General features: G+C 40.7%; 2 protein-coding genes across 3 annotated transcripts in view; both read left to right on the forward strand.

Annotated features, from left to right (window-relative positions):
- NAP1L1 (nucleosome assembly protein 1 like 1) overlaps positions 1-13,559 on the forward strand; it is a 36,543-nt gene extending 22,984 nt beyond the window's left edge. For both annotated transcript variants that reach the window (XM_029963606.1, XM_029963607.1), the window contains exons 8-15: positions 175-246; positions 885-1,024; positions 2,721-2,866; positions 2,955-2,974; positions 4,177-4,299; positions 5,314-5,346; positions 5,757-5,807; positions 7,691-13,559. In XM_029963606.1, the coding sequence (XP_029819466.1) occupies positions 175-246; positions 885-1,024; positions 2,721-2,866; positions 2,955-2,974; positions 4,177-4,299; positions 5,314-5,346; positions 5,757-5,807; positions 7,691-7,726 (621 nt within the window). In that variant the 3' untranslated portion in view covers positions 7,727-13,559. The remainder of the gene's footprint in view (positions 1-174; positions 247-884; positions 1,025-2,720; positions 2,867-2,954; positions 2,975-4,176; positions 4,300-5,313; positions 5,347-5,756; positions 5,808-7,690) is intronic.
- A 2,459-nt stretch (positions 13,560-16,018) lies between these two features.
- Positions 16,019-20,307, forward strand: PHLDA1 (pleckstrin homology like domain family A member 1). Its single transcript, XM_025895975.2, has 2 exons — positions 16,019-16,525; positions 16,624-20,307. Exon 1 carries the CDS (start codon positions 16,062-16,064, stop codon positions 16,518-16,520), a length of 459 nt encoding a protein of 152 aa, XP_025751760.1. The 5' UTR covers positions 16,019-16,061; the 3' UTR covers positions 16,521-16,525; positions 16,624-20,307.
- Positions 20,308-27,865: the final 7,558 nt, after the last annotated feature.

Below are 27,865 nucleotides of genomic sequence, written 5' to 3' on the forward strand. Positions count from 1 at the left end.
GTCTGTACAGCCATTGTTGCCATCTGCTGGTCACATTCATGACAGTATTTCAGTACTGGAACAAGGTTTTTATTCTAAGGAAAACTCATTCTAAACATTTTTGTTTCTGCAGGGTCTTAAATCTGTGTATAATGTAATGTTATGAAAATTAAATACACTGTGTTTTCTTTTCAGGAACATGATGAACCTATCCTGAAATACTTAAAAGATATAAAAGTGAAATTTTCAGAAGTTGGACAGCCTATGGTTAGTTTAATTTATTAAACAAGATTACATTTGTGTTATCTTAACACTTATTTGTATATTAGCAACATGGTCTGTGGTAGCCAATTGTCTTGTGGAAATCATGAGAAAATATACAGCTGTTTCTTCTGAGAAACAGTACAAGGACTTGTACTACTCTTGCTCTACCCTGCAAATGACTTTATACTAAATTTAACCTTCAACTTCTGATGAGATTGGCCTTAATATCTGATGACTTTCACCTTTGCATTTTGATACCTTTAGGTACTTTCTGTGTAACTGTTACAATTTGATATATTTTCCTGACAGAAATCAAGCAGCTTTCTAAGTTCTGATATTTTTAAATTTAGAAGTTCTCTCTTATACATTAGCATCAGGAAAGCTGTACACTAGGAGATCTTCTGTCATTACTGCAAACAGTATATTAACTAACAAGAACAAGATCAACATGATAAATTAAAATATTTGAAGAGTTTTTGTACAACTTGGGTAGCAAATTCTACAATAAGTTATGGATGTATTGGAGGAGAAGGGTGTATTCTGTTGCATGTGGTTTTTCTCAGGTTTGGATTTTAGATATTCAGAAATTAAAGGTATGTGTTGTAAATTACTAAAGTTCTTGCTCTGCAATTCTTTTTAAGAGTTTCACATTAGAATTTCATTTTGAACCAAACGACTACTTCACAAATGAAGTGTTGACAAAGACATATAGAATGAGGTCAGAACCAGATGATTCTGATCCCTTCTCCTTTGATGGACCGGAAATCATGGGTTGTACAGGGTAAGTGCTAACAGATAGCTTTAAGGCAATAACACTTTCTTCCTTAGTATTAACCAACTGTAGGCTTTTACAGCATCTTGGGAAGGCGCTGGAAAAGATACTTCTAATAACTTGTGAACAACTGGGTTTGTCTTGAATTTTTTAGTTGTTATAACTTCAATATAGTATAGAAAATATATTATTTATATTACATGATTTATAAGTGTAAATGTTATATATGCATATACGTAAACATGTAATCAGTATTTATTTAGAAATCCTGTTCTGCAAATCACTAAAGATTAATTGGAAGGTGGATAGTGCTATCTTTTAGTAGTCCTTTATAGCTTTATCCAAAATTTATTTGATAACTTCTTTTAATCTTTTTGTATTTCTGACATGCAGTATTTTGGGAAGTCTATTCCAGTTTTACTACTTACATTGCAGTTTTCCATTTTGTTTTATAAGTGTCAGATGTTTGCCTCAGAGTGTCTATCTGAGAAATGGAGAGCAGTCATCTATTAACTCCAGGCTACTAGTCTAAAAAGCTGTCACACTCCTTTTCAGGGAAATCTTTTGTTCTAAATTAGCTAAATTTTTTCTTTGTGAACACAGGGACGAGAGAAACCTGAATTGTACATAATTATCCGGGTACATTTGGGCCTGTTCAGTTGATTTCATGTTCATATCTCTAATGTTCTGGCTGGTCTTCTGAATGATAGCAACTAAGTTACAAATTATCACTGTAAAGTCATGGTTGGTTTTACCCTTTTAATAATCTGCAGTTGCTGGTACTGACTTATTTACCACTTCATTTCCCAGTCACTTAATATAACATATTTTGCGAATCTCCTGTAAGATTTAGTTTTAGTTGCTTGAGTAGCTTTGATCGAACTGTTTTGTCTTTCCCAGTTTGGACTGTTTTTGAAAACCATGAATCCTGGCAGAGTATGATGTGCAGTCACACTCTGCTTCTGTGAAAATGGTTAATTCCTAGTCCTTGTTTTGTCTTTTAACTAAGAAAGCCTCTTCTTGTCCCAAAGCAACTCGCTTCATTCCTTTGAGCCTTTAAAGGAATCTAATCAGAAACTTCTGCAAATGCAGATAATTTCACAGATATGACATTTTCATTTACATGTCACCAAAATGTTTTGACTGTTAGAGAAGTCTGTGGGTATGATTTGGCTCTGTAAGCAGGATAGAGTTAAAAAAAACCCCAAAACATCAGAACCCAAATAAACACAAGAAGACAAAACCCTCACAAACAAACAACTCAAAATCAGCCAAAAACTACACACCTGCTTGATGCATTATTTTAAGGATTTATTGACTGTAATGATAGATGTGGTGAACTTTGGCATATTACTAACGTGACCAAATATGACATTATAGTGGATGAGTGGCTCTAAAAACAGTGTGATACTGTTCTCTGATAGGAAAATAGGCAGTACTTGGTATCTAATAAAAATTAGTATTTCAGAGATTGAGTGGAGAGGAAAAATTTCTGGATGGAAACAATCCTAAAATGAGCCTGTTACTCTTGTTCTCCACATATAAAGGAATGAAAAGATAACACTGAATAAATACTACCTTAGTATTTACTTTGCACTGTCTTGCAGTTGTGATAGTCTCAGTAGGTACTTGTAACAAGGCGAACGTGATTAAGCTGCAGCTCATTTTTTGGTTTTGTTTGGTTTTTTCCCTTTTTTCTTTTTAGTTGTCAAATAGACTGGAAAAAAGGAAAGAATGTTACTTTGAAAACCATTAAGAAGAAGCAGAAACATAAGGGCCGTGGAACAGTTAGAACTGTGACAAAAACTGTTTCCAATGACTCTTTCTTCAACTTCTTTAGTCCTCCTGAAGGTAAGCTGAACGCTAGTTTATCTGCATTAACTTATAATGTAGAATGTACTTCACTGACTTGTTTCTTCTCTTTTTTTTTTATATACAGTTCCTGAAAGTGGAGATCTGGTGAGTTGGCTTATTTAAAATATGGTGATGGCGTGTTTGTGAAAATTGTATGGGAAGTTGTTAAATGGCTTCAGCTTTAACTGCCTCCATATTTAACTTATAACACCTGTGAGGACTAGTATGTATTTGAGTTTTCTTTATTAGAAGGAGTGTTTGTTGAGTTGGGTGGTAGATTTTAGTTTAGTCAACTTTACCAGTTTATCCTTCCTGAAAGCTACCTTATGAGTTGTTAACAATTGTACAGATGTAGTGATCTTCATTATTAGTCTCTGATCTAATGGGTGGTTGTAAGTCTTTCCCTTTAGGCATTGTTTAGATGATTTTATCTAATGGTTGAATGTATCTGGTTGTATTTTATTCTGTTGAAAGTTTCCCGAGCTATTAACTCTTGGAGAAAGTAGTAAAACAATAATAGAAACCTGCGAGAACCCACTTTTCTGTGTGCTCACTGTGGCAATAAGCCGTGGTTTTGTTAGGAGAAAAACTACCAAAAATACTCAGCAGTTGGGAAGGAATACCTTATGCAGCTTGAGTGAGAAATGACATTGAGGTTCCAGAGGCATGCAGTTAGAACTCCAGTTGGCATGGACACCAAAAACTATGTTCACAATATTAAAAAGAAAAAAAAAACCCAGAAAAGAAGCCTTTTGAATTGAAGATAATTCTCAGATGGAAGACAGCGGAACACTTGGTGTGAAAACAAAAGGATTGAGAGACTGGGACTGGATCAGAGAGTATTTTAGGTGTTCAGGTGCTTCACACTGGCTTGTATAATGAGAATCATGGAGGAGATGCACTGTAGGAATCAGAAGTAGGTTGTAAAATCTTTGAGATGGGCTCACCTGGCTACTTTAAGGGTACCGTGCGTATGAACTGAAGTCTATGGGACTAAGATTAAACAATCTTTCTACTTGGAACAAAAGGAAGTCGGGGGTGGGGGAAGAATAGAAGTTAAACTCCAGAATTTTGTATAATTAAGCTTACTGATGCAGCAGCCTCCCACTGCATAATGTAGGTGGGCTGTTTAAAGTGTCAAACTTGGCTCCTCAGTTTCAATTCTCTAAAGCAGGTCCTGAAACAAAAAAATCAGTACATGGGATTTGTATAAATCTGACCCCATCAAAATCTGTGCAATTTGTGTTTATCTGTTAAAAGTAGTTATTATCACCGTATGGTTTAGGAAATAATGTTGTTTTATGCAGGATGATGATTCTGAGGCAATCCTCGCTGCAGACTTTGAAATAGGTCATTTCTTGCGTGAACGTATAGTCCCCCGATCAGTATTGTACTTCACGGGAGAAGCTATTGAAGATGATGATGATGACGTAAGTATAGTGTTCATTCCAAACACTAAAAACTTTGAAATATTGCTGCTTAAAGACTTTGGTTATTTTTGACATTGGTATCTTTAGATGGGATGCATCAATGTTGATTTCAGCAGAGCTTCCTAGAGTGTTGAGTAAAGAGAAGCATGAAAGTAATTCATCTTTGAAGTAGTGACTTCAGAGTTTTGTGGCAAAAGTAATGGTGGAAGCTGAACCTCTAGAGGATGTCTTAGCAGAATTTTGTGTAAAGGCATTTGTAGAGAGGTGTACCAAATACTTTGATAGAATTATAATGAACTGCCAGAGAACAAATCAGTCTGTTTATCTAGTTGCTCAGCTCTTCTTTGTGCTTGTAGTGATATTGGGATACCAAGCTTCATGAGATTCAGGCCTCATCCTTTCAAGAGTGCACTCTTACTAAAAATTGCTAGATAAGCACATTCAAAGCATACCAAAACACTCAAAGCAAGTTCTGCAAAAGCTTAAATTAAGTGCATTTAAAGAGCTAAGCTTGAAATCGACAAACCACAAAGCCCCCTAGAATTTTATACAGGTAAAATATTTTCTGTCCCTTGCCTCCCCTTAAGCAAGGACAGTTTGACAGTTAAGATAGCTTAGATATGTCTGTCTTACATGTAATTTTTAGAATCTAAACTGTTAGCCCTTGGTCCAAAGCCTTGGGTGGGGATGCAGAGGAGGGAGGAGCTGGCTATGGATTGCTGTGGGCTGCACGGCCTCCTGCTGGCCACAAGTGGTACCGCAGTCTAATGGCTCCTCCAGTGCTGCGGAAAGGGATGCTCTGGCTGTCTCCTCTGCCGGAGCTTGCTTGGCTTGAGAAGTTAAACATTGCTCATGCTGATGCATACAGCATTTTTAAGTTTGGCAGATACAGGAACTTCTGTCAAGAGCACCATACAGTGTGGTCTTTGCCATCTGCTTGAGTTATCTGGCTGTAGTTGAGCTATAAATGGCTGCATTTATGATGCTTTCAAAACCACTTATTTTCTCTCCTAGTATGATGAAGAAGGTGAAGAGGCAGATGACGAGGTAAGACGACAGATGCCTTTGGTTCAAATGTTTTCTCTGTTGTAGTTTGTTATGTGAATAAGAGTTCCTTTTGTTTTTGAAAGCTCTGGACACTAAGTTTAAGAATTACTTAGGAAGTAAGATACAACATATTATTTTGTGGATCTGGGATGAATAATTTTTTAAAAACAACAGAATAACAAGAAAATGGAAACCAAACTAAGACAATCCGTAAGGTATCATACAAATTTAAGTTGCAACTGATGTCAAAAGATGGCATGCTTTGTGGAGGGTTAGCTAATACAATATGTATAGCATGAAGTTGTAATGAATGTATTTCTGAATATAATTTCATCTTAATTTTCACGAAAATGGCTCAGGAGGCTGAATGTGAATAAGCTAGAGAAATATAAACAAGTGTTTTCTTTTAGGAGGGAGAAGAAGAAGCAGATGAAGAAAATGATCCTGATTATGACCCAAAAGTAAGGCATTAAAATGAATGTTTGAAGTTTGTGTACACATATGGATATTTAAAGTTTTATGTACATGAAATTTTTATTTTAGTTTAAGTATTTAATCAGTAGTTCCTATAGTGAGTGTGTTTTGGCTGAGGCCGTTTCAGTCCTGGTTCGAACAAACTAATGTTGACAGAGAAACTTCTACAAAGTTTTTTCTCCAAGAATCATTTTGTTACAGTAACTTTTGACTTTGAGCACTGAGGTTAGTCAGGCTTGGTTTTCTATAAACTTGTCTTGCAGCAAGTTGCTGCTAATGATGTAAATATTCTGTAGTGATTGTAAGGAGATGCAGAGAACTGCGTATCCAGGTTCAGTTTTTGGAAACATATTACAAGCTGGCTCTGGCACAGATTTTCCCAGCAGAATACAAAACTGAGGCTTTTTCAAGGGAGATAAATAGCAAGTCTTTTATTGTTTAAGGTAACAAAAGTCAAGGTTCAGGAATGTATCTTCAGCCAAGTACTAAAATGTGAAGAGCCAAGCGCAATTGACAGGTTTCTTAATCCATAGGAAGGGCAAATCACTAATCAGGCTGGAAAAATGATTGTGAACCACTTAGTTCATACCTTTTTAATAGTTGAGGGAAAGGCACATCTGGCCAGCTAAAAACATCTGGTGGTAATAGGTGAAAGTTGCAGTCATGGAAATGAAGTCTGAAGTACTCTGAAATGCCTGCTGTAAAATATCCTTGCCATTTCAAATGAGGAGGCACTGTGTTTTTCAGTAGCAGTGGTTTGAGCTACTATCAAAGTACTATTGAAAGAATTACGTAATCTAAGGCATAGATTAAGAACTGTTAATGAAAATGTACAGCCTCTTGGTGATGTTTCATCTGCTATAGTGTATTCAAATTGCTTCCTAGTCAAGGAAGTTTTGGAATCAAAATGAAACATCTGCAAGTTGGGCTTCTTATTTTGACCATTTCGCATATTGCTTTTCTTAGAGAAACAGAACTGAGAAAGGGCAAGACTGCATACTCAGTTTCAGAGAGAACTGCCAGAGGGCTAGAAACAGTGGTGGTACGATTAGAGTATTGACATAAGGATAAATAGTTGTAAGCTGATCGCAGGCTATAAGGCAGCTGAATTTATTAAAGCACTGTGGTCCTAGAATAGCTATCCAGACCAAGGTATTAGAGTAAAACTTGCATTTGAACTCTGCCCCCAAAAAACCTTTTCCTTAAATTCCTGTATTACTGTGACATTGTTGGTTTTCTGTTTCACTGTAACAGAAGAAATTTTCCATGTTAGAATTTTTTAACAACTGGAATTTGTTAGACGTTTCCAGAGTGTTAAGAATATCCTGTGATTTGGAGTTGCTCTCCAAATCACATTAGTTTAGTCAACTTTACCAGTTCATCCTTCCCGAAAGCTACCTTTTGAGTTGTTCACAATTGTACAGATGTAGTGATCTTCATTATTAGTCTCTGATCTAATGGGTGGTTGCTCTAGGGTGGCTTCTGGAATAAGACCATACCCTTTTTACTGCCCATAGGAAGTTTGTTTTGTCTTAAACTGAGTAGAAGGCCTGGATGCTTCTTCTGAGCTGGGTTGTTTGTTACTACATGTAACGCTTCTCCTTTTTACAGTTACAGTGTCTTTCAGAGTGTTTTGCCACACTCGGTTCTGAACAGGTTTTTGTTCTGGATTGTATACCAATGCACTAAGAAAGCCAAAATAAATGCTGTGTCCAAAGAAAGCAGTATTGCTAATACTAGACAATTAGTGCAAGGGAAAAGATGGAAGAAGAACTTGAATACTGCAGCTTATGAACACATGTTTAGCAATATTGATAGTTCTTTTAAAGTTCAGATTTCTGTAAACTAATGTTTCCTTTTTTCTCAACAGAAGGATCAAAACCCAGCAGAATGCAAGCAGCAGTGAAGCAGTGTGTATGTGGCCTTGAGGATTACCTGCACTGTAATAGCCTAAACACAACTATTAGTTACTTACAGCCTTATGTTTTGTATCTTGGTAGAATTAAGTAACCAATTTGTTAAAAAAAGAAATCAAACACATAAGAACCAGTTTAAAATGTAGGTTCAATCTACCTAGCATTTTAACAGTATAATTTTCTGCCAATATGTAGAATGCAGTAAATTCCCTAAAGCATGAATGTTAATTCATTGCTACATAGTTTGGTTCTTGTGAAGTCTTTGTCATGTAGCTATTAGACTGCAGCTGTGAAGATTATCAGAACTGTTAACTGAGACCAATATTTGTTTAGAGAAAACTCTCTCCTGAAGAACCAACCAAAGTATTTTTCAGCCCAGTAGTCTGAACGGGTTTAAGTCTGCTTGCACTAGCTGTGCCTTCATTACTTTGTTATAGAAATGGCAGTGACTTGTACTAACTAGGAGATGATGATGCATTTTGAATTTGACTACTTGAGAAGACTAGTATAACTTGTTTAATTTCCAATGAGACCACATTAAACATTCATAACTGTCAGCTTGTTTATGCTATGGGTTTTGTATTTTATGTGACACAGTGATCTACAAAAGAAACCTAGTCATCATATTAAGGTTATTGTTTACCACTGGGGTGTGAATAAAACCTAGTATTTTCAGAAGCTAGTCTTGTTTTATTATGTTTGTATCTGCACGTGTAAACTGGTAAGATGTATCTTACATGCTGCAGTTCATGTTTTACTTGAAACAAACGTTGATAATTACTGACAAGTAAGTTATATAGCATTTGAAAAACAAACACAGTAGTTTGGAAAGTTTGATCAGTACTTTCTGTTTGCAGTGTGATACTTGTGAATCTGAGCTAGATGTTCCAGTGATTGGTCCACACTGCCATTTTAGAGAAGACAAGTCCTTAGAAATGGGGCTAGATCTGATAAAGGACTTCGGTATTGCCGTGCCTGACTTTAAGGCATTGCATATTAGTATGAAATCTGAAGCAAAGTGCCTTGGATTTTCAGTCTGTGTAGAACAGAGCTATGTTATCCTGAACAAAACCTACCCTGCAGCCGAAGGGAGTGCTAGAACACTTAGCTCTATTCTAGTTTGTCCTCACTGTTTCATCTGTGGAGGAGGAAACAAACTGGAAAGAATTCCTCTTTCTTCACCTAGTGTTCTGTTCATGTGCTTGTTATGGCATGTTCTGGTTCATACTTTTGTCCATATTGGATGTTTATTCTCAGTTGAAACACAGGGGCTAGAAGACCTTTCTCATTCTAACCTTGCCTCTAGCCTATTAGTGGAGGTGCTGGATGATGCTGAGTTTTCCCAGTCAGTAGCATGCTACTGTACTCTGTGCAGTCTTGTCCTTCACAGATAACTATATCAGTTCTGATCTTCTAAATAAGTAGTTAGAGAGCTTTTTTGGGCATAGAAGGGTCTTGTAGGATTGGAAAGAAATGTCCAGCTATCTGTGGATTTATTTCTGCAGTAGCTACTTTTTTTTTTTTTGTGCCACTCCTATACTGACTTAGTTTGGAAAGACCAGGGCAAGCAGGAGTCAATAACATGAGGATAGGGCTGGTAGAAGAGTTTCTCTAGCGTGTCTCTTGCTTGGAGGGTAAGTAATGCAGAATGAACCTTATCCCAAGTGCCCTTCTGAATCATCAGGCCCCCTGAGAGGATGTGGGCCTAGTGTCCTCTGACTAAACTGTTTTTTGTTTTATTTGTTCTTATTTTTAATGCCTTGAAGGTTTAAATATCACACTGCTTCATTTCAGAATCCCTGTCGGGCTTTGTCCCTCTCAGGATATCCATGGATTTGGGAAAAGGAGCTCATGTTATCTATAGCTGTATATAAAATAGGACTGTTGAAGCTGTGATCTTGGGTGTTTTTTAGGTAACACATATATCATAGCATAGAAAAACGCGGTTATGAAAGGTTAACAATCGTTCTCTAGTAGCTGTGTGTTAAAGTAGGTGTAGTTGTGTTCTTGTGATACCAGAATATGCGTGTCCTTTGAGGCGGTGACCCTGCCAGGTGTTTGGGTTTCACATGGTCTCTTTGCTGAGCATCTCCCAGGTTTAAGTTTAAACTTCAGGGTATGTGGAGACCAAACTATTGGCATGTTATGAGCTTGAGCAGTCATTAATATGGGGCTTCGGGATTCATACTTCTGGACATGCGAAGTCTCTGAAGTCCTTACTTAGATCTAGCCCATTTTTGCTAACAGCATCTGGAATCCGTATCTTAAAAAGAAAATGAACTGTTAAAAGTTGTCTAAGTTTCAAAATTCACTGTACTTAACAAATTTGGCTTGTTCTTTGATTGCTTTCTCGTTTAACATCTTCATAACATACAGTGGGATACAATATTTCAAAAGGGGAGTTGGTACATGTCAAGGCACACCTGCAGCCTGCAAGATCCAGGGCCATGAATCCATTTTTACTGACAGATTTTGGTAAGCTTCTCTCTGGATTGACTTGCTAGTTCTAAAGCAGCAGTTCTTGTGGTCTCCAGACTGCAGGAAAAGGAAGGATAAAATATAAATAAGGTGCCATTTCTTATGGCATTGGTTAAATAAAAACTTCTGGTGCTTAACATAGTTTTGTTATCAACGACACTGTTGTTTAGCAGTTCTGAAAGGCAGTATGTAGCAGGAACATTAAACTTTCAACATTGATTGGAGTGTTATGACTCATTCTTTTCACATAGAGCATGTCCTCATTTCGTATTTGAGAAGGATAAGTTACCATGTTAAGAAGTTCATGCTAGGAAAATATGTCACTGAAATGGAATTTCTTGGGCAGTAGTTGCAGTACCACACCAAAGTTTAGCATCTGTGTAAATGGTGTCTTCTGTCCAGTTTTGGTTGCTGTATCAAAGGGTGACTTATCTTGAAGAAAAGTGGGAGGTTGGTGAGGGAAGAGGTAGGAGAATTTAATGAGACTTGAATGACAGTGAAGTGTGCTCAGAGTTTATACTTGATGGAGAGGGGATGGTTCTTCATAATTCTATACTTTTAGCAATCCAGATTAGATTACATTAGCACTAAAGAGTTTGCCTGTTTGATAAAATTTTGGTTGTGTTAAAAAAAATAATAATTAAAAAAACCCAACAGCATCCTGAAATAAAGGAGACCAAATTTAAGGTTAGTATTCTGAGGGTTTACTTTTTGGAGAAGGGTGATGTCAGGTGCAGTTCGAAGTGTTACCTTTGGTTACATGAACACTATCATAGCAACGCTGCTTACCAATGTCTCCTACAGCTAACTAGCTTCATAAGCTTGGATTCTTACTTGGATTCTTGGAACTGATGTTTCCCAAGCTAATGGCAGATACTGTAATTTTGACATGTTTTGGTTTTTAAGTGAAAACCTCATTGGAATATAGAAAAATACAGAAATTGAATGTGTTCATCTTTGCCTTCCAGCTGGTACTTCAACTTTCCCTGTGTTTTAAGGCTAGTTGTTGTAGACCTGACTTGGAAATCGATGGGAAGCTTATATACGGATGGGTGATTAACTTGTCTGCTGAAAGTTTTTTATTTCCTAAAGTATCTATGCAGCAGTTGTTTCTCAGATGCTTCCTGTTGGGCAGAGGATTCTGGTGTGGCATTCTCAGTGGCTTAAGGAAGCAAAATGCTAAACCCCTCTGTACAGAGGGGGCAGCCTGATAATGAAGGCATTTCTGTATGGAACAGCCTTCATGGTCTGCTAGGTTGGGGCTACAGGTGCATGGATATTGAAGTAGGTAGACTCAGCTCTACAGCACTTTTTCCTTTATTCTGTGCAGATGTGTCCTCCTTCAATCCAAGACTTTCTTGTGCAGGTTGGAGAAACTGTTGCTACCACACCTCCAGTTTTGTTTCTTAATAACTGCTCGGTTCTGTTTGAGATGCACTGATTCCCCTCAAGTTTTCAAAAAGGTGTCGAAATAATTCCTAATGCTTACCTGAAGAGAACATAAATTCCCTACTGGAAATAGTAAGTCTTACTTCTATACACTAGCAAGAGGAGTTGAAGTTTGTCCATGTGGGATGTTGGACAAGATTTATCTCATTGCTCTTTAAATCCTCCTGTTAGACCTTTGGCAAGGCCTAGTAGTCTTCCACATGTGACTTGTTTCTCAGCTTTTTAGGAAAATCAGAACAAGTAAAGCAGGCAGGATGACACACAAAGTACAGATAAGCTATTCTATATTTGGCTCTGCTTGGTGTATACCAGAAATGGGTGTACAAGGCGTGAGGGGCTGCGGCAGAAGGGTTCTTTTGTTCACAGGCATTTAACTAAAGCATGTAAATTGACAACATGAGTTGGCTCTGCAGCTACAGGAGGTGCTTAAACCCTGTTATGAACTTGGCTTCTATGTCCTTCAGTGTTGTAATTGCCCAAATTTATGTTTGCCCTGCAGTGGAGAAACAGTATGTTCTGAACTTGCAGAATGTTTTACTGTGGTGGTCAAGTCTGAGAAACTTAAATCCCTTTACAGACTAGTTTTTCTCTACAATGTGTGCTTAAGTACTTTTTTAATATTTTTGGAAGAAGGAGGTATATACAGCTGTCTGTGAGATGGAGTTCATAAAAAGAAAAGTCTCTCCCTGAGATCACCTGTTCAGTGTTTCAGTGTTCTGTCAGCAGCAAGTTGCAGTGAAATTACTGGGAGATAGTAATGGTCAAGAAAATCCATTAAGGATTAGCCACTTACTGTCCACTTGCTTTAATGACATATTGCAACACATCTATTTGTCATGTATTTCTCATGAAATTTCCCCTGACTTATTTTCTCCCTCATTTTCCTTCTGTTTAGCAATGACCAGCTCATATTTCATTTAAGTTTCCTTCTTAACCCTTTTTCTGTTTTAGTCACTTCTCAGAAGAAGTTATGATGCTTCAGGGTTTTCGCTCAGGATACGTTTAGCATCCCTTTGAAACTAATAGTTGATAGGTGATGTCAAGCTGCTGTCTGCAGATTCTGGCAGAACACTAGGAAAATATGAGCTTTTTAGTTTTTCACAGTCACTTCCCAAAACAATGTTTAACTTGCCTCGGGATTTAAAAAGAAGACTTTAAATACTCAACCATAATTATTCTCTAATTAAGGTTGCACATACAAAATTTCAACAAAGTTAGGAAGGTTACGATACAGGAGACCAGAGTATTTAACAAGAAAGCATTTCTGTTACCAGTATCAACTTTGAACACAGAAAAGGAAAAATTCAGTATGAAATACATATATCTCACATGGTAGAGGCTTTCAAGGAATCAGATTAGGTGTTTTTTCAGGTTGTAGTATCTCAGGTTTGACAGTAGGAGGCATCTTCTCATCAGCCATTTCTGGGTGGATGCAGAACCTGCATGGTGTTTCAGTGAAACTGCAATAAAGGTAGCAGATGTGGAACATTTAATAAAATTGTAGTGGTTTAAATGTATATTACAAGGAAAGTAAAATCTCACTGGGATAATGTAGTGTGCTTAACTGTACTGAATGTGGTTTTTCAAAATAGTAACAAATATTTACAAAAGTTCAGTTTTGACTTGCATCTAGGAAAATGAAGTTTGTTATCCTTTACTAGCAAACTCTGCACAATTAAATTGGGTTATCTTGTTCTTTTACCATGTAATTGTCAGTATTTCATCTTACCCCATTCTCTTAGCTTTTGGTGGGTTTAGTCAAATGTAGTGTATTTTAAATGGCTGTTAATATTTGTTGGCTTACAGAGTACAAGTTTAAATGGATGTTTTGCATGTTTGCTTCTGATCACATGCTTAGGTGAATTTCACCAGGAATAAACAGTTGTTGTAAGTCTATACATAAGCAGAGTATGTCCTTCAGTGTTTAGGGTTGGGTTAAAAATCCCACATTCAATGCTTCAGAGAACTTTATGTCATGAAAGGGCAAAGTGGAATGAATTTAGTCCCTTTCTCCAGTATATTTGATGAAAACATTTGTCCTTCCACACTAGTCTCACTTTTTTCCTTTGGTTAACTGCAATTTACTCTTAGTACTGAGAACAAGCGAAAAAGCTCACATTAAAGTATATAGATAGAGGTTGTGTGCTATTGTCCCTAAGTGTTACAGTGCAGTGTTCTGCGAGGGTGGGAAAGTTCTTGAATGCTTGTTACACACTGTCACATGTGGGACTGCTGAATCTAATGCGAATTTCCACACTACTGGTTAATGCATTTACTAGGAATCAAATGGCTGTTCACTTAGAGCGATGGAGCAGCAACCAGAACTGAACAGGTGAATTGTTAGAAATTGGTCTTGCGTAGGTGTAGGCCAGTGTCCTATGCCTTATGTAAACTTGGTATTTTAATTAAGCTGCTCTGTATAGGTGAATGCATTTTAACCAGTTTGGTTTAGCTGGACACTTTCAAAGTTAAGTGTGTCACATGAGCAGAGACTTAATTAGGAGTGAAGGAGTAGGTGCAAAACATATCAGGTGAAAAGGGATGTCACTAAGGCCATTTGTGAGGCACCTTGTATATGCACCAGCAGCTGAAGGTGCAGATATTTGTGCTGTGGAATTTAGGTTCAAATGGTATTGAACTGCAGATTGAGGCAGTAGTGAATGGTGTTCAAATCTTTGGAAAATCAGCATGTGCCTCTGTTAAAATGGGCATAGGATGGTTGTGAGAATGAACTGTATCTTAGAGCATATCTATTCAGCTCTAAGGAGACAGGACTATTCTTTACATAAATGGATATTTTAAGATATTAATTTCTCTTTTTTTGTTTAGTTTGTGGCTAGCCAATTTGCTTTTGTTACTGATTTGAGTGTCTTCCAGTTACCTCAGGAAGGGTGAACCAGCTAAATTCTAATTGCTGTTATTACCTTAATTGTTTACACCTCAACAATTTATCAAAATTAACTTTGAACGTCAAGAGGAAAAGATTTAAAAAGGAAATCCTTTAAAAATGTTATCAAAGATAAACTCCATTAAAGCTATCATTAATGTTGATTTTTTTTCCCTAATGTGCTATTAGAGCACAGCACATGCTGCAGCATGACCTGCTTACTAGCTGCCAAGATTACTGCAAAGGAGGTTTTCTTTGGGGCCATGATAAATGCATGTTTAAAAACAGTGCTCTCAAATGTAGTATGAAACTTCCAGCATTCAGTTTACTTTGGCCATAATGTGCTGTCAAATTCAGCTGTGTGGGCTTTTGATTTACATCTAATACATCAAAGGACTAAAAAATAGTTTCATATTAACCTTAGGTCACTTTTCTGCTCAAATAAAATTATTGAAAAGCTAACCTTGGGGGAGAATCTGAACAATAAGCAAATGTGTGGCAACAAAGCAGATAAATGGTCGTAGCTGTTGCCAGTTTGGGTTTGTTTCTTTATTTGTTTGTTTTCCCTAGTCTGCTTTTACAATTTCCAAGTGCCCAGGTTCTACTGTTTACTTCGGGAAGTGATATGGATACTTGCTTTCTTTAGATATTACTGGAAGTGCTGCAGGAAGTAGAGGTTTTTTTATATATATATACACATTTGAAGCTGCTTCTCCCCAGCACAGCGGGAAGCCGTTCGGAAGCGTAGGGATCAAGCCGTTGTACCAGGTTGTGTGTGTCAGGCTGTTTCCTTTGTTTAATGGAACGATGATCCCTTAAATATCAGGGTGTTGCTAAAAATTGGCACCGGTTATACTGGGCTTGAATCAAAAACACGGAGAAGGAGGGCCCTTTGCTGCTATTCCCCACGGGGTCAGGCTGAGGAAATCTGTTTCAAACAAATGCTGCTGGAACACCCCGAGGAAGGCAAACGAGCGCTATAGAGCATTTGAATTGTCCTGTTAACCTCCCTGCATTAGTCTACCGGCGGGGAAACCCTTCCTGCCTCAGCACCGCCGAGCTCTGCCGTGGCCACTGCCCCTTGGAGGAGGGGCGGGGAGCCGGGCAGGGCCCCCTGCCTGGGAGCGCAGCCCCCGGCCCCGCTTCGCGGGCGGGGCTGCTCCGCCGCGCCCCTCGGCTCCGCTCCGCTCTGCACCGTGCGGTGGCTTCCCCGCGCCGGGGGCGGGAGGAGCCGCCGTTTCGCTGGTGTCACTCTGGGGTGGGAGAGGCGCGTTCAAAAAGCGTGTAGGCGCAGGAAAAGCCGCCGACAGGCCCCGGCCGCCCCGCACCGGCAGGTTCCGCCGCCCGCCCACGCCGCGGCACGGGCGGGCCGCTGCGCTTCCTGCGGGCCGGGCGCTCCCGGCCCTTCCGCTTCGGAGCCAGGCGCCCGGCGGAGAGTCCTCGGTGGTGCCGGCTCTGCCCCCCGAGCCCAGCCCACTGCGGACGGGAGGCCGCCTAACCCTGCCAGAAGGATGCTGGAGGGCGGCTGCAAGGCGGTGAAGGAGGGCATGCTGGAGAAGAGGAGCGACGGGCTGCTGCAGCTCTGGAAGAAGAAGCGCTGCATCCTCACCGAGGAGGGGCTGCTCCTCATCCCCCCCAAACACCCCCCGCCGCCGCAGCAACAGCAGCAGCCGCCTCTGCCGGCCGAGCCGGCGGCCAAGATCAAGGAGCTTCACTTCTCCAACATGAAGACGGTGGACTGCGTGGAGCGGAAGGGCAAGTACGTATACTTCACGGTGGTGATGGCCGAGGGCAAGGAGATCGACTTTCGGTGCGCGCAGGAGCAGGGCTGGAACGCGGCGATCACGCTGCAGATGGTGCAGTACAAGAACCGCCAGGCCATCCTGGCCGTGCGCTCCACCCGGCAGAAGCAGCAACACCTGGCGGCGCCCCACGGCCCGCGCCTCCGCGGCGCGTCCAACTCCGCCTAGCGCAGGTACGGACCGGCCCCGCGCCGCTCCCGCCGGGCACTGCCCGCTCCCGGTGCCGCTGCTTCGCCTCACGGGCTGCCCTCTGCTCTCTGTCTCACTGCAGGTTGCGTTCACGGAGCGCTTCGGGGAAGCGGGACTGAGAGCGTTCGTGGCGGACCTGCGCCAGGGGGTCTGAAACTGGGGAAGCGCCGGAGGGGCAGGTAGACCGGAAAGAAGCGGCTCAAAATCCTGAACCCCAGCCTGCTGCTGCTTTGCCGCCCTCGGTGCCGAGAAGCATTTCAAATCTATTATTTATGAACCTTGGAAAGGATACTTTGGTGCGATGGGATTTCTAGAAGACATGATGTACTGTAACTTTATTTTAATGTATTTTATTTATTAGAGTTGTTTTCTTTTGGGTTTGTTTTCCTCTTTTTTTTTTTTTTTTTTTTTTTAAGGCTTGTTTGCAGGATATTTCTGAATGTAGGCTGTATCATAAAAGCAAAGGAAAAAACAATATGCATGTTAGCTCCCTGAAGGAACTAAAAAAGTTCTGGGTAGTTTGGCTGTGTGCAATTTGACGAAAGTTATCCGTTTTTTATCCAAAATACACTATATTCCACTAACATGGAAAATGTGAAACCTATACTGCATATGAAATCTGTTTTCTCTAATGAGAATAACAATTGTAGTCTGAGGTTTAAATTATTGCCTTTTAAAATATTAAACGTGGTGGAAGATGGTAAAAAGTTATTCATGCTTGACTATTCAAAAAGCAATGTTGCTTGTTATTCTGAGGTTAAAACCCATCTGTTTAATGTATGAGCAGAGGAGAACCTGACCAACTTCTTTTGTGATGCAGGAATCTGAGTTGGATTCCAGCTATCAGTGTGATGTGCTTGCTCCTGGGCTGGCGGGCTAGAGCTGAGGCGTTCACGAAGGTTTCTTACTGTCCAAGTTCAGGGCTCCCTCTGCACGCTTGTTTTTTAAATGATCTGGGCTGTCAATCTGTATTGCTTTTTCATGGCGGTTTTTAAATGTCTTGCATTAAAGCAGCCCATAGTTTAAAATCCATTTTATATATGTCTTGGTGTGCAAATGGATTATTTTGGTCACAGTTTTCATAAGGTTGCTCTCTAGCTGAGATGAACTAGGCTAATTTTGGTGTTTAGCACTGTCAGATGTTGAGAGAGGCGTATGATCTTGCCTCTGAAAACGTTGACTAAGCAATGAAGTTGGAAAACAAAGGGCTAATTGCACAGCTGTTGTGTCTTCCTCTGTCTCTTAAAAGTCAGTGGGAGTTTGGCTGTCGATGCTGGCGGTAATGGGTCAGAGCTCTTTGCTGGTGTAGAGGAGGGAGCTGGGCGTGGGCCGGTGAGCTTTCTAGGACTGGGCTCTTCAGTGATGGGTGGCTTCATATTGTGTGCCCCTACAGCAGGTTCTCTGGTTTAAATGAAGTGGGGAGGCTGTAAATGGAACAGAACAATGTGGCCAATTATCTCTGGTTCAAGATAAAAAGTCAGAGCCATGGAGCTATTTATTTTAATTAGTGTGGTGAGGAAAATTACTTTTGGCCCCTTTACAAGTTACATGAATGTAAACAGAATCATTTAAAGTTTCACATCCAGGACTGTTTTTTTGGTGTAACTGAGGTGTAAATTAACAGCAAGAGCCCCACATTCTCTGTTCAAGCTGTTTCTGTAAGTTCAAGCTGTTTCTGTAAAGCAAAAGGCTGAAGTGATACTCAAAGGAAGATCTTAGAAGTGGCTGCTGTGCGTGTCAGTCCCTTCCTCTGCACCCTAAGCTTAAGCTCAGTCAGTAAGGAAAAAGTTGGGATCTGTGTTAGCCCTCTTCTTTTGTCCCTTGCCCCCAGGTTTTGGAGTCACATACCTAGACATGCAAAGCACGTCATGGTAACAGAATTAAAGCCCGGATCCTGACGATTCTTTGTAGTTACTCCTGAGCACTTCTTTCCAATATGGCCCTTGACAAGGTTGCATGATGAACTTGGGGTGGTAGATTACAGCTGTTCTAACAAAGTTATTATTTTGAGATTAATTAAAATCAAAGGTGCCCCACATCTTCTAGGATTAGAGTTGCTGTCTTGGCAATCATAACAGTCAATTTCCACATCTCTGTACATCTGCCATTATCATTCTGCTAATGCTTGGATGTTAGAGCTGCAAGGGGATTCTCTAATGAGCTAGTCAAAGACTTACAAAATAGACTGTAATTTGTAATTTGGCTCCTATTTAGAGCAATTAATTACAGTTTACTGAGTAACTAATCCACCTTTTCAGATACATAGACGTATCACTGATCTCACCTACTAAAATACATTTTAGCCTACTGAAGAATAAATGTAACTGATGAAAATTAATTCCTGTGTGATCAGAGACATACGTATTTCTCTAAGAGAGGCAGATATTCTTGTCCTCAGTGAATGCCTCTGAATGCCACAAAAGCCTATGGATGTAGTCTAAAGCTGAAATTTTACTATTCTTCTGGAAGTACTTGTACTTTGAAAACAAAAGATGAAAATTTTAGTGATAAAATTTTCATTAAGGTATGAGAAAATAGCTTTCATTTTGAATTTGCTGCTCCTTTTCACCAGTTCAAGGTCAATGTCCCATTTCACCTTATGTTTCTTGTTTTAAGTTGGTCTGAAGGATGCTCTGAAAAGCTTTTGGACTGAGGTAGCTCACCAACAGACTTTTGCTGGTTGCCATTGCCTGCTCTGTTACCTGTTTAAAAACCTTGGTGTCAGCCAGAGTCCTAGTGTGAGAGGTGGTCACATCACAAAATCCCCCTTGAGCTGGTGGGATGGGTGTAAAGAACCCTCCCCCTTGTGTCTCTGGACTGTCTCCTCAAAACTGAATGGGAACAATTTGGCTGGGGTCCCCTGGGGACAGTCGGACTGTGTGGCTCATGCCCTGTTGGTATAAATAAGGCTAAATTGTCTGATGTGGACAGTCTGACAACTTTCTCATGCTCTAAATTCCACGGTTGTTTTTTGTTGTTTTTTTTTTTTTTTTTTTTGGACTGATAGTAATTTTAGACCAAGAAATTGTTTGATGTTATAAAAGGTAGTTCTGGTCTTTTTTTTGTCTTGTCCCTCTACTACTGCATGGTCTTCATTTGAACTTCTGGATTAAATACTGTCTGTTACTGCCTTGTAAGCAATGGCTATGAAAATAGGTCCAGCAGATCATGCTCCATCTTATCAGAGCTTTGAAAGTAAAGAAATCAAATTGTCATTCCCTTTACCAAAAAAAAGAAATCTAACAGCACATGGCTGAAGTAAATTCATTAGAGAATAAACAAAAATGCTGTAAAGCGCAGGTTAATGCTTGATATAGGTACCAGAAGTGGGGACAGTCAGTTCATAAAAAGGTCAAAATTATGTGTCTTAACTAAAAAAAAAAAACAAAAACAAAAACAAAAAACCAAAACCACAAAAACCAAGAGAAAGTGAATAAGGGGCAGATTCAGCAAGAAAATCTAAACTCTGGTGACCAAGACAATTTAGAAACTGAGAAAGGAAGATCAAGTGGATGTTGTTTCTGTGACATCCAGAAGGAATTCCTCCTTTTTAAGGTTCATGATGTACAAACGCCAGCTTCTGAATTATAGCTGCAATGATGTACCAAATGTTTTCTAGCATATCCTATTCTGAGAAGAAATATCAGTGTCGTCAAAAAAATTTGTGTGTAAATATGACTCATAAATGATTTCTGAGAGATGTGATTTATTTTTCATATTTTTCAAGATACATTCCATTTCAAATAAAGAGGTATCTATTGAAAGAGCTCTCGATATGTTGGAAGAATGGTTGGTTTGGTGGGCTATCTGTTGTGATTAAAGCCTGATCTAAGCTTTTCCAATGTCAAGCTCAATCTAAGGGCCTAAGAGGAACGCTTTGAACCTGTGTAGATACCCTCTGAAAAAAGATCCACTTAGATGCTCCACTTAATCTATATATATATATATATAGCACAATTATGAGTCTCAGTCCTCAGTTCTGCTCCTTGCTGTGCTTGATGTGTGAGCACCCACACTGAGTCCAGCTGATTTCTGTAAGACTCGGCATCACAGTTCTCATACAGCAGGTCTTTGGGACGCAGAATTCAGACTCATAATCTTTACCTGTGAATGCCTTGCTGTGTGACAGTAGGAATCTAAACCGAAGCATTAAATGTGCCTTGTTGCTCTTTTTTATGTATCTTAAGCACTGTTTGAATTTCAAATTACCTGAAAGTAGTCCAGAAAGAACACTTCCACCATTCGGCGTGAGCTCCGACCTGTTCTTTTCTAGCTTTGTGGGAAAAGAAATGAGGTATGACAAGAAAAATATACGATGACTTCTGCTGTTTGGGCGTCTCCAAGAGCTGCAGCTGCTCGGATGCCTTGAACTCCCCTGAGGTGTATTTGTATTGCAGCAGGTCCTCACTTTCAGGCATCTTCCAAAAGTGTACTAATTTCAGTGACAAAGTATGCATTGACCTAGACTTGTTGGTGCTGTTTGCCTTCACTGGGGAGTCTCAGTAACCTCTTCCATAAGAACACTTTTGCTGTAACAAGTACAAGTTCTCTTTCCAGTAGTAAACATCTAAAATGTAGGCATTTGAACTTAATATTTGATACGCAAATGATAGTTTAAAGACCTGACCTCACAAGCGCTGGTGCTCAGCAGCTTTGAAAAGCCAATTAAACATCTCTGGATTTATTATCTAGTGAAGGACCCACTGTTGCTTACAGCTGTTAGAGATATCCCTTATGAGCTTTTAGTAACAGTGATAAGTAAGTGTCTCTGTAAGGGCATAAATGTAGTAGAACAAGAAATTAATAATTTGTGGTTCTTTCTGCTCCTGCAGCAATGGTGACATCTTTATAAAAGTGCATAAAAAAAGTGTTTCTCTGCTTTAAATTTTGATTAGGAGGATGTAAAATAAGACTGTTCACATATGAAATGGTCCTAGAAATTTGGGCCATTATTTTCCTAGTGGGAAATATTGTCTTACTAGGGTTTTCTCTTAAGTTTTCTCTGATCTGAAGTACAATGCAGGGTACAGAGAGGAAATCTGGAGCTGATTCAAAATTCATTGAAATCAACTGGAATTTTTCCAGACTAGGACAGATGCCGACCTTTTTCACAAATGGTGGCTGCTTCTCTTTCAGTTTAAAAAACCCAGGAATGAAAACCCAGAGCAAGACCTTTGCCTATGATCTGTGCCAGTATCAATGGTGTGTGACTAGGATAGCACTGACATTCTGGTCTTTCGTATTTTCCAATGAAATGAGGGGGAGAGGAAGAGGAAGATGAAATAATGCTTATGCTTTCGGAGCAAAATAAAATAGGAAAGAAGACCAGTCTAAATGTCTTCCCTCCCCCCACCCCCAAAATGAAATCTAGACCAGAATGGTTTCTAGCAATTTCACTGAATTCACAGCACAGCTGAAATGGAACAATTTTTTTTGTACTTTAACCCAGACCAGAACTAAATGAAAACCTTTACTTCTTTGACTGCTTGTTTCTGGCAGTCAAAGGACTAGGAGCATCCTAGCCCTTCCTAGAAAGTGCTGAATTACTTTCCACACCTACACATAGTTTTTTTTTGAAAATTAACTGTTGTGAAGACTTTCAACTTAAGTCCTTTATAAATTTGAAATAAGCTTTTTTTTTTTTTTTTTTTTAAGTTATAAACAGTACTTTAGGTGTTTGTGATAATGTTTTTTCTGTCTTTCCACTGGGGGATTTTTGATGTGTGAGGTAAGGAACCTCATACACACTCCTTACAACTTTTCTTTGTGCCTTCTGCACTGAAGGTGAGCAGAGCAGAAGTGCCTTTGGTCCTGCTAAGAACTGAACATCTTCAAGGTGTTCTAACACCCAAAGGACTTGGGAGCTGTTTGGGACCTCAGAGTGGGACTCGATTATTTGTAGGTCTTGGCCTAATGTTACACACTGAATTTACAAGGAAAGGGACGTCAGCTTCTGGGTGAAGCACTGGGAAACGAGCCCATGCTGGTAGCTGGCACCCACATGAAGCTCGTGTTCTGCTCAGCAGCCTGGTTGGATTGCAACACCTACAAGTTTTCCTTAGAGACTTTAGAAAAAGCCAAAGTGAGGCTTCTGTGCTTAAGTGCATAGGATTTTTCTTGGTTTGTTCAGGTTTTTAGGAAAACATCAAAGCAGAGGCATTTACCCCATTATAGATTTATCACAGGCACTTTAGCCACTTTTACAGCCCTTCCTGGTCATTCTATTAGATGTCTCTGGCAATGCTAGCTGCCAGTGCAGGGGAAATGGTCATTTGGGTGGGGGTTTGATTTACCATTGTGTTGTATTGTGCTATGACCACAGTGGATTTTGCATAAACGAAATTTTTAATGACCCTGCTTCATAATCTTTGCCTTGCAATAGTTTGTGAGCAGCCATAGTAGATTAACCAAACAAGTAAATACGTATAGAATGACTAACCATTACAATGAAGCATAGAGCACTCTGTGGTCAGCAGAATGTTTTGATCAAGACAATTTGCCCCATGTTTTGTAAGGCTTCCAGTGAGATGAAGAAATCACTACTTTTGTTTTTAAGATCTTGTCAGTGTTTTGTAAATATTTCTGATATTTATGCCTGTACATATGGCTTTGATTATAACTTGCAGGAGGCTTGAGAATTGGGTCATATACCATCTAGGAGAAGATTATTTCATTATTGGTAATTTCTGTTGGGTTTTGAGGCTCAGCTTTCAGGATCTTTTGCACCTACTGCCTTTTACAAAGGTAAAAGTACAGCAGTGAACCTGCAGCTTGGAGAACAAATATAACCTGTTCTTGGCTTGGGTGCCAGAGCCAGGGTCCTTTGAGGGAACAGCTCTCCATGTTGCTGTGTGCTTTGGACCTGGGCCTGGGGATGATAACTCCCTGTACCAGTGATAGCACCTCTCTGCAAGGCTCTCAGCCCACTTGTATATCATATCTCTGTTTTGGAGAAGAGGAAACTCGGGACCGGAGAGCCCATGCCGCCTGCCCAAGGTCATGCCTTGGGAGCCGAAGAGCAGCGTTCCATAGGCAGGGGCCCTGTCCCTGTGGAGAAATGCTGCCTCTCACAGCAGAAGCTGCTTCGTTTTCTGTGCTTGGTAGGCATCTTCCTTACATCCACCTGCACATGCAGTGTCCAATCCCCCATCAGTGCCATGGGTCCTTGGATGGAGACCCCAGTGGGCAACTGCCCTGCCAGCCAAGTTTCAGCCTTAAAAATTCATCATGGTGCAGCTACTCACCCCTTGGAGACAAGAGCAAGACAAAAACACTTAGCCTTCACATGGGATTTAGCAGAGTCTTTGGATGACTTCGGATTATTAAATCAGTTTCTGATTATTCCCAGCACCAGGCGTTGTGCAAACACTGTACTATGAACGAAGGGATCTGCAAGTTGTTCCCTGTTTCCGGTGCGATTAAGCTCCTCTGTTTACTGCGGATGGCAAGGACAAAGAGAGGTTATCAGTCTCATAACTTGAAAGGACTCTGTAGATATGAATCCAGTGTTAATGCAGCTTTTCCAGCCTGGTACCTGCCTTGACCAAAACACACAAAGAAAAAAAAAGGTGGGGGGGAATAATTTTCTTCTCTCTACTATTCTGCTGTCATTTAACCATTTCACTGAGAAACAGGAGTTTTGAGAGAAATCCTTGTAACTGGAAACATCCCAATCATGTGCTTTTCTACCAGAAAAAAAAAAAATTAAAAATGACTGATGCACAAAGCTATAGTAGCTTATACCCAACCTGCTTATCCTAACCTGCTGCTGGAGGGTGACAGAGCTGTCTGTCTTTGTGGGCTTTCACGACAGCTCTTTAAACCATCTGTAGAGCTGAAAACTCCTCCATGCCCTTTCCTGTGCCAGCAGCTACTGCAATATGCAGATGGCTTTGCTTAGAGCCTTTTCTTGTACACAGATGAACACATGAAAAATTACTCTGTTCTTTATAAAAGTCAGACCTGAACTGGAAAAACTATTTCTTTATTGGCTTTTTGTGAATCTGTGGCTACTCTTAGCCAGTCATAGAGCAGTGCTTCCAGCTGAGTTAGGTGTTCACTGGCTGCTTGTCTTTTATTTTTATCACCAATCGTTAATATTTCCTGTTCCACTAAGCCATGTTTCCCTGGTACTCTTTCCTAGTGCTTGGCTCCTAAACAAAGTCACAGCTCTTGTCACAAGGCAACGGGCTGCATACTTATCCCTTATGCGAGTGATGACTGAGGGCTCAGCAGTAGGGAAGTAACGCTGACAGCTCTGCTCTGGGATGGCAGATTGTTGGCATTCCTCACCAGGGCACCCAGCTGGCCTGGGAAAATGCTGGTGGTTTGGGGGTTGGGCCCCTAAAATAGACTGTCCTTCCAGAGCTGAGAAAAATGGAGAGGGATGGTCAGCTGATCTCTTTTTGAGCAGAGGTAGAGTCAGACCTATAAAGCTGTAGAGCCCAAAGCAACTGCTATGATTCTGCAGGTACAACCTGAGTTGTTGGGTGCAAAGAGAGAGAGGTATCTGATAGCTGAGATGGCAGTAACACATAATAACATGATGATAATTATCAACAATTAGCCATTTCCCTCCCTTCTCTCCCATCCTCATTGTTAGAGAAGAGAGAGTACCTTGCATAAAAGGGGAAGATGATAGCTCACGGGGTGGGTGTGTTTGGGATGAACTGAGATCATTTCTGTGGCTACTCTGTGGGCCTGCTCTCATGCTTAAGATTTAGCCCAGAGAGTTGAGAGCAGCAGCTGCAAAGGAGCACTTAGCTGCTGCTGCCCCAGGGAAGCTGCTGCACTCACTCCCAAACAATCTGGAAATTGTTCCTATGTGTTTTCCTGAGGCTTAAGAAGCTTGCAGTTGTGGCCCACAGATGGTTAGAGTTGTGAAATTGCAGCCATGGGGCAATCAGCTGCCTGCCTTCCTCACCATCATCCTTAGTCATCTGGGAGGGAGGCTGAGGAGGTGCTTCCCAGACAGGAGCTGCCTTCTGGGGCAGGCAGATGGGTGGGCTGTGGGCTCTGAGCTCACCTCTGTGGTCCTGCTGCTGGGTACATCTGATCAGAGAAGCCTTCCTGGGCCACCTTTGCTCCATGGGGGTTCACACAGAAGAGGAACAAGCTTTGTCATAACTGACATTGAAGGCACTCACTGGCCTTCTGGGGTTGTGCTTGCCACTGCCTTGCTGGTGGCTTCACCAGTGCTGCTGTTCCTTGCCAGGGTTCTGTGAGCTCTAACATTGAAGATGACCAGTTGAATGAGGTCTGAAAGCTTGAAAGGGCTCTCCAGAACACCTTTAACCCTGCAGCTCTGCTGCTAATAACCTCAGAAACAGCTCCAGTGACCTGTCTTGATTTGGGGTTGGGGGGGGAAATGGTGCTCTGAGCTGAAGGTGTGTGGTAAACATACCTCGAGGACAGAGGTTCCCTTGCCCAGTGAGCCAGGTGCTAGCCATCCCAGGGTGGGACTGTGGCAACCATGCTTGGTGGCACCTTCACTTGCAGGGTTGGGGTCTTCCTTCCTTCCTTCCTAGGTTTTCCCTAATTCTGCTTATTTCAGCCATAGAGCCACCTACCAAAGTGTATTTTCTTCTCAAAAGTAACTCTAAATAATTTGGTCGATTTTCCTGTCAGCTGAAAATCCTCAGCAATCTCTTTTGCTGATAAAATGCACTGAGCAAGGGTGAGTGTTTATACAGGTAGCCTTAATGTAGTATTTAATTTTTGTTCTGGGCAATGGCAGGGATCTAACACAATGCAAAGATTGCATAAAAGTAAAGTTTATGTGTATTTTCAAATCTGTCATGGCTACAAAGATCATTTTGCTGTCTTTGATTTCCTAATGTTTTAATTTAACTGAATCTGAGTAGATTTAATGGTTGGTTTTCAGAGTATTCACTTAAGGATTTTTTTTCACTTGAAGCTGAAACCTTAAATCAAGCTGAGTTTGGGAGAAGTAATTTAGTTTTGCTGAGCTCTGGTTATGCTTAGTCTTTCTCCAGCCCTCATTTTTCCTTTCCTCATCTCTGAGTTGAGCATGCAGCATTTAGTGGGAGAGGTTTGCAAACCATGATAATAGCAGCTGTTCTGCCATCCATTACATGTGCCTTAGTGAGGAGACTAGCGTCCTGTAAAGATATGGTAGCCTTTGAGCAGCCACAGATACGTCCTCTGCTCAGTCTGTATGCAGCCATCCTCTGTGAGATTTGCCCTTGTAAAATGAAACTCCAGCATAGCTGGAGCTTGCTCGTAATTCAGCTGTCGCAGTCCGCCCTGAAATGGCCCAGGGGTACTTGATAGGCAGAGCCCTACAATAGCAATCCTGCACTGGTGTCCTTCACGGGGGTCTTTTTTTATTACACCTTTGTTGCAGTCGATGAAAATCGTTCCCAGACATTAAGGAGATGGAATTGTGCTCCCCCTCTCACAGCTGCTAACACTGCTTTCCACATGTGATTGATTAGGGTGAAATCTGGCTTGCCTTTGCTGCCATCATTGCTGTGTTTCTGCTCCAGGCAAGAGTTAAGGTGCACTGAAAGCAAGGAATGGTCTGAAAGCACAGGTTATTTATGTGATGCTCTTAATGGGTCTTTAAATCGCGTGTGTGTGGCCTTTCTTTAGCCTTGGCCTCACAGAGCTGCTGTAAAATCCAGTAGCTCACTGACCTGCAGGCTGGGAGAGGTCAGGGTGGCAAGGTTTGTATGTACCACTTGGAAAAGAAAAATGCTTTTATAACAAAGAATTCCCAGTTCATGGTGAAATAAGTATCAGAGGGCCAGCACCTTGTTCAGCGTGATTCCTAATAGCACAGCATTCGCTGGACCTGGCAGGGCTAGCCCAGATTTAGGGCCCCTCGAGCATCACCCATGTTCCTGTGCATGAAGGCATCGGGATACAGCTGTTTTCAGCTCCCAGATGTTGACTACATGACACTGGAAAGCTGTATCTGCAATTTACTGTGTTGGTCTATTTAGCAGTGTTGCTATAGATGCTACAATATCAGTGAGCTAAATAGCTCAGAGCTGCAGTGAGCTGTTCTAGTTGCTGTCCACTCCCAGCCCATAAAAATCCTCAGATTTTACAAACTCTGCCACTGTTCTTCCTTCACATCCTTTACTGGCATACAATTTTTGTATACTTGGCCTCCCCTCTCCAAGAAACCTTGCTCCTAAGTTTGTCAGCAGCTTCAAAGAGATCTCCAGCCCCGGGTTTGCACACCATCTACTCAGAGTGTTCAGATCCTTCATGTTCACATATGTATGTGCAAGTGAGGTGCTAGGACTGAGGAAAAATCAGTTCATTCAGCAGCCAGAGATGCTCAGTAACTGCCC

Source organism: Manacus vitellinus, unplaced genomic scaffold (genome assembly GCF_001715985.3).
Source record: "Manacus vitellinus isolate BGI_N305 unplaced genomic scaffold, ASM171598v3 scaffold_5_pilon, whole genome shotgun sequence".
Classification (NCBI taxonomy): Eukaryota; Metazoa; Chordata; class Aves; order Passeriformes; family Pipridae; genus Manacus; species Manacus vitellinus.

What these genes read in the sequence shown, in the direction of transcription:
- PHLDA1 (XM_025895975.2), top strand. Translation starts at nt 16,062, where the DNA reads ATGCTGGAGGGCGGCTGCAAGGCGGTGAAGGAGGGCATGCTGGAGAAG.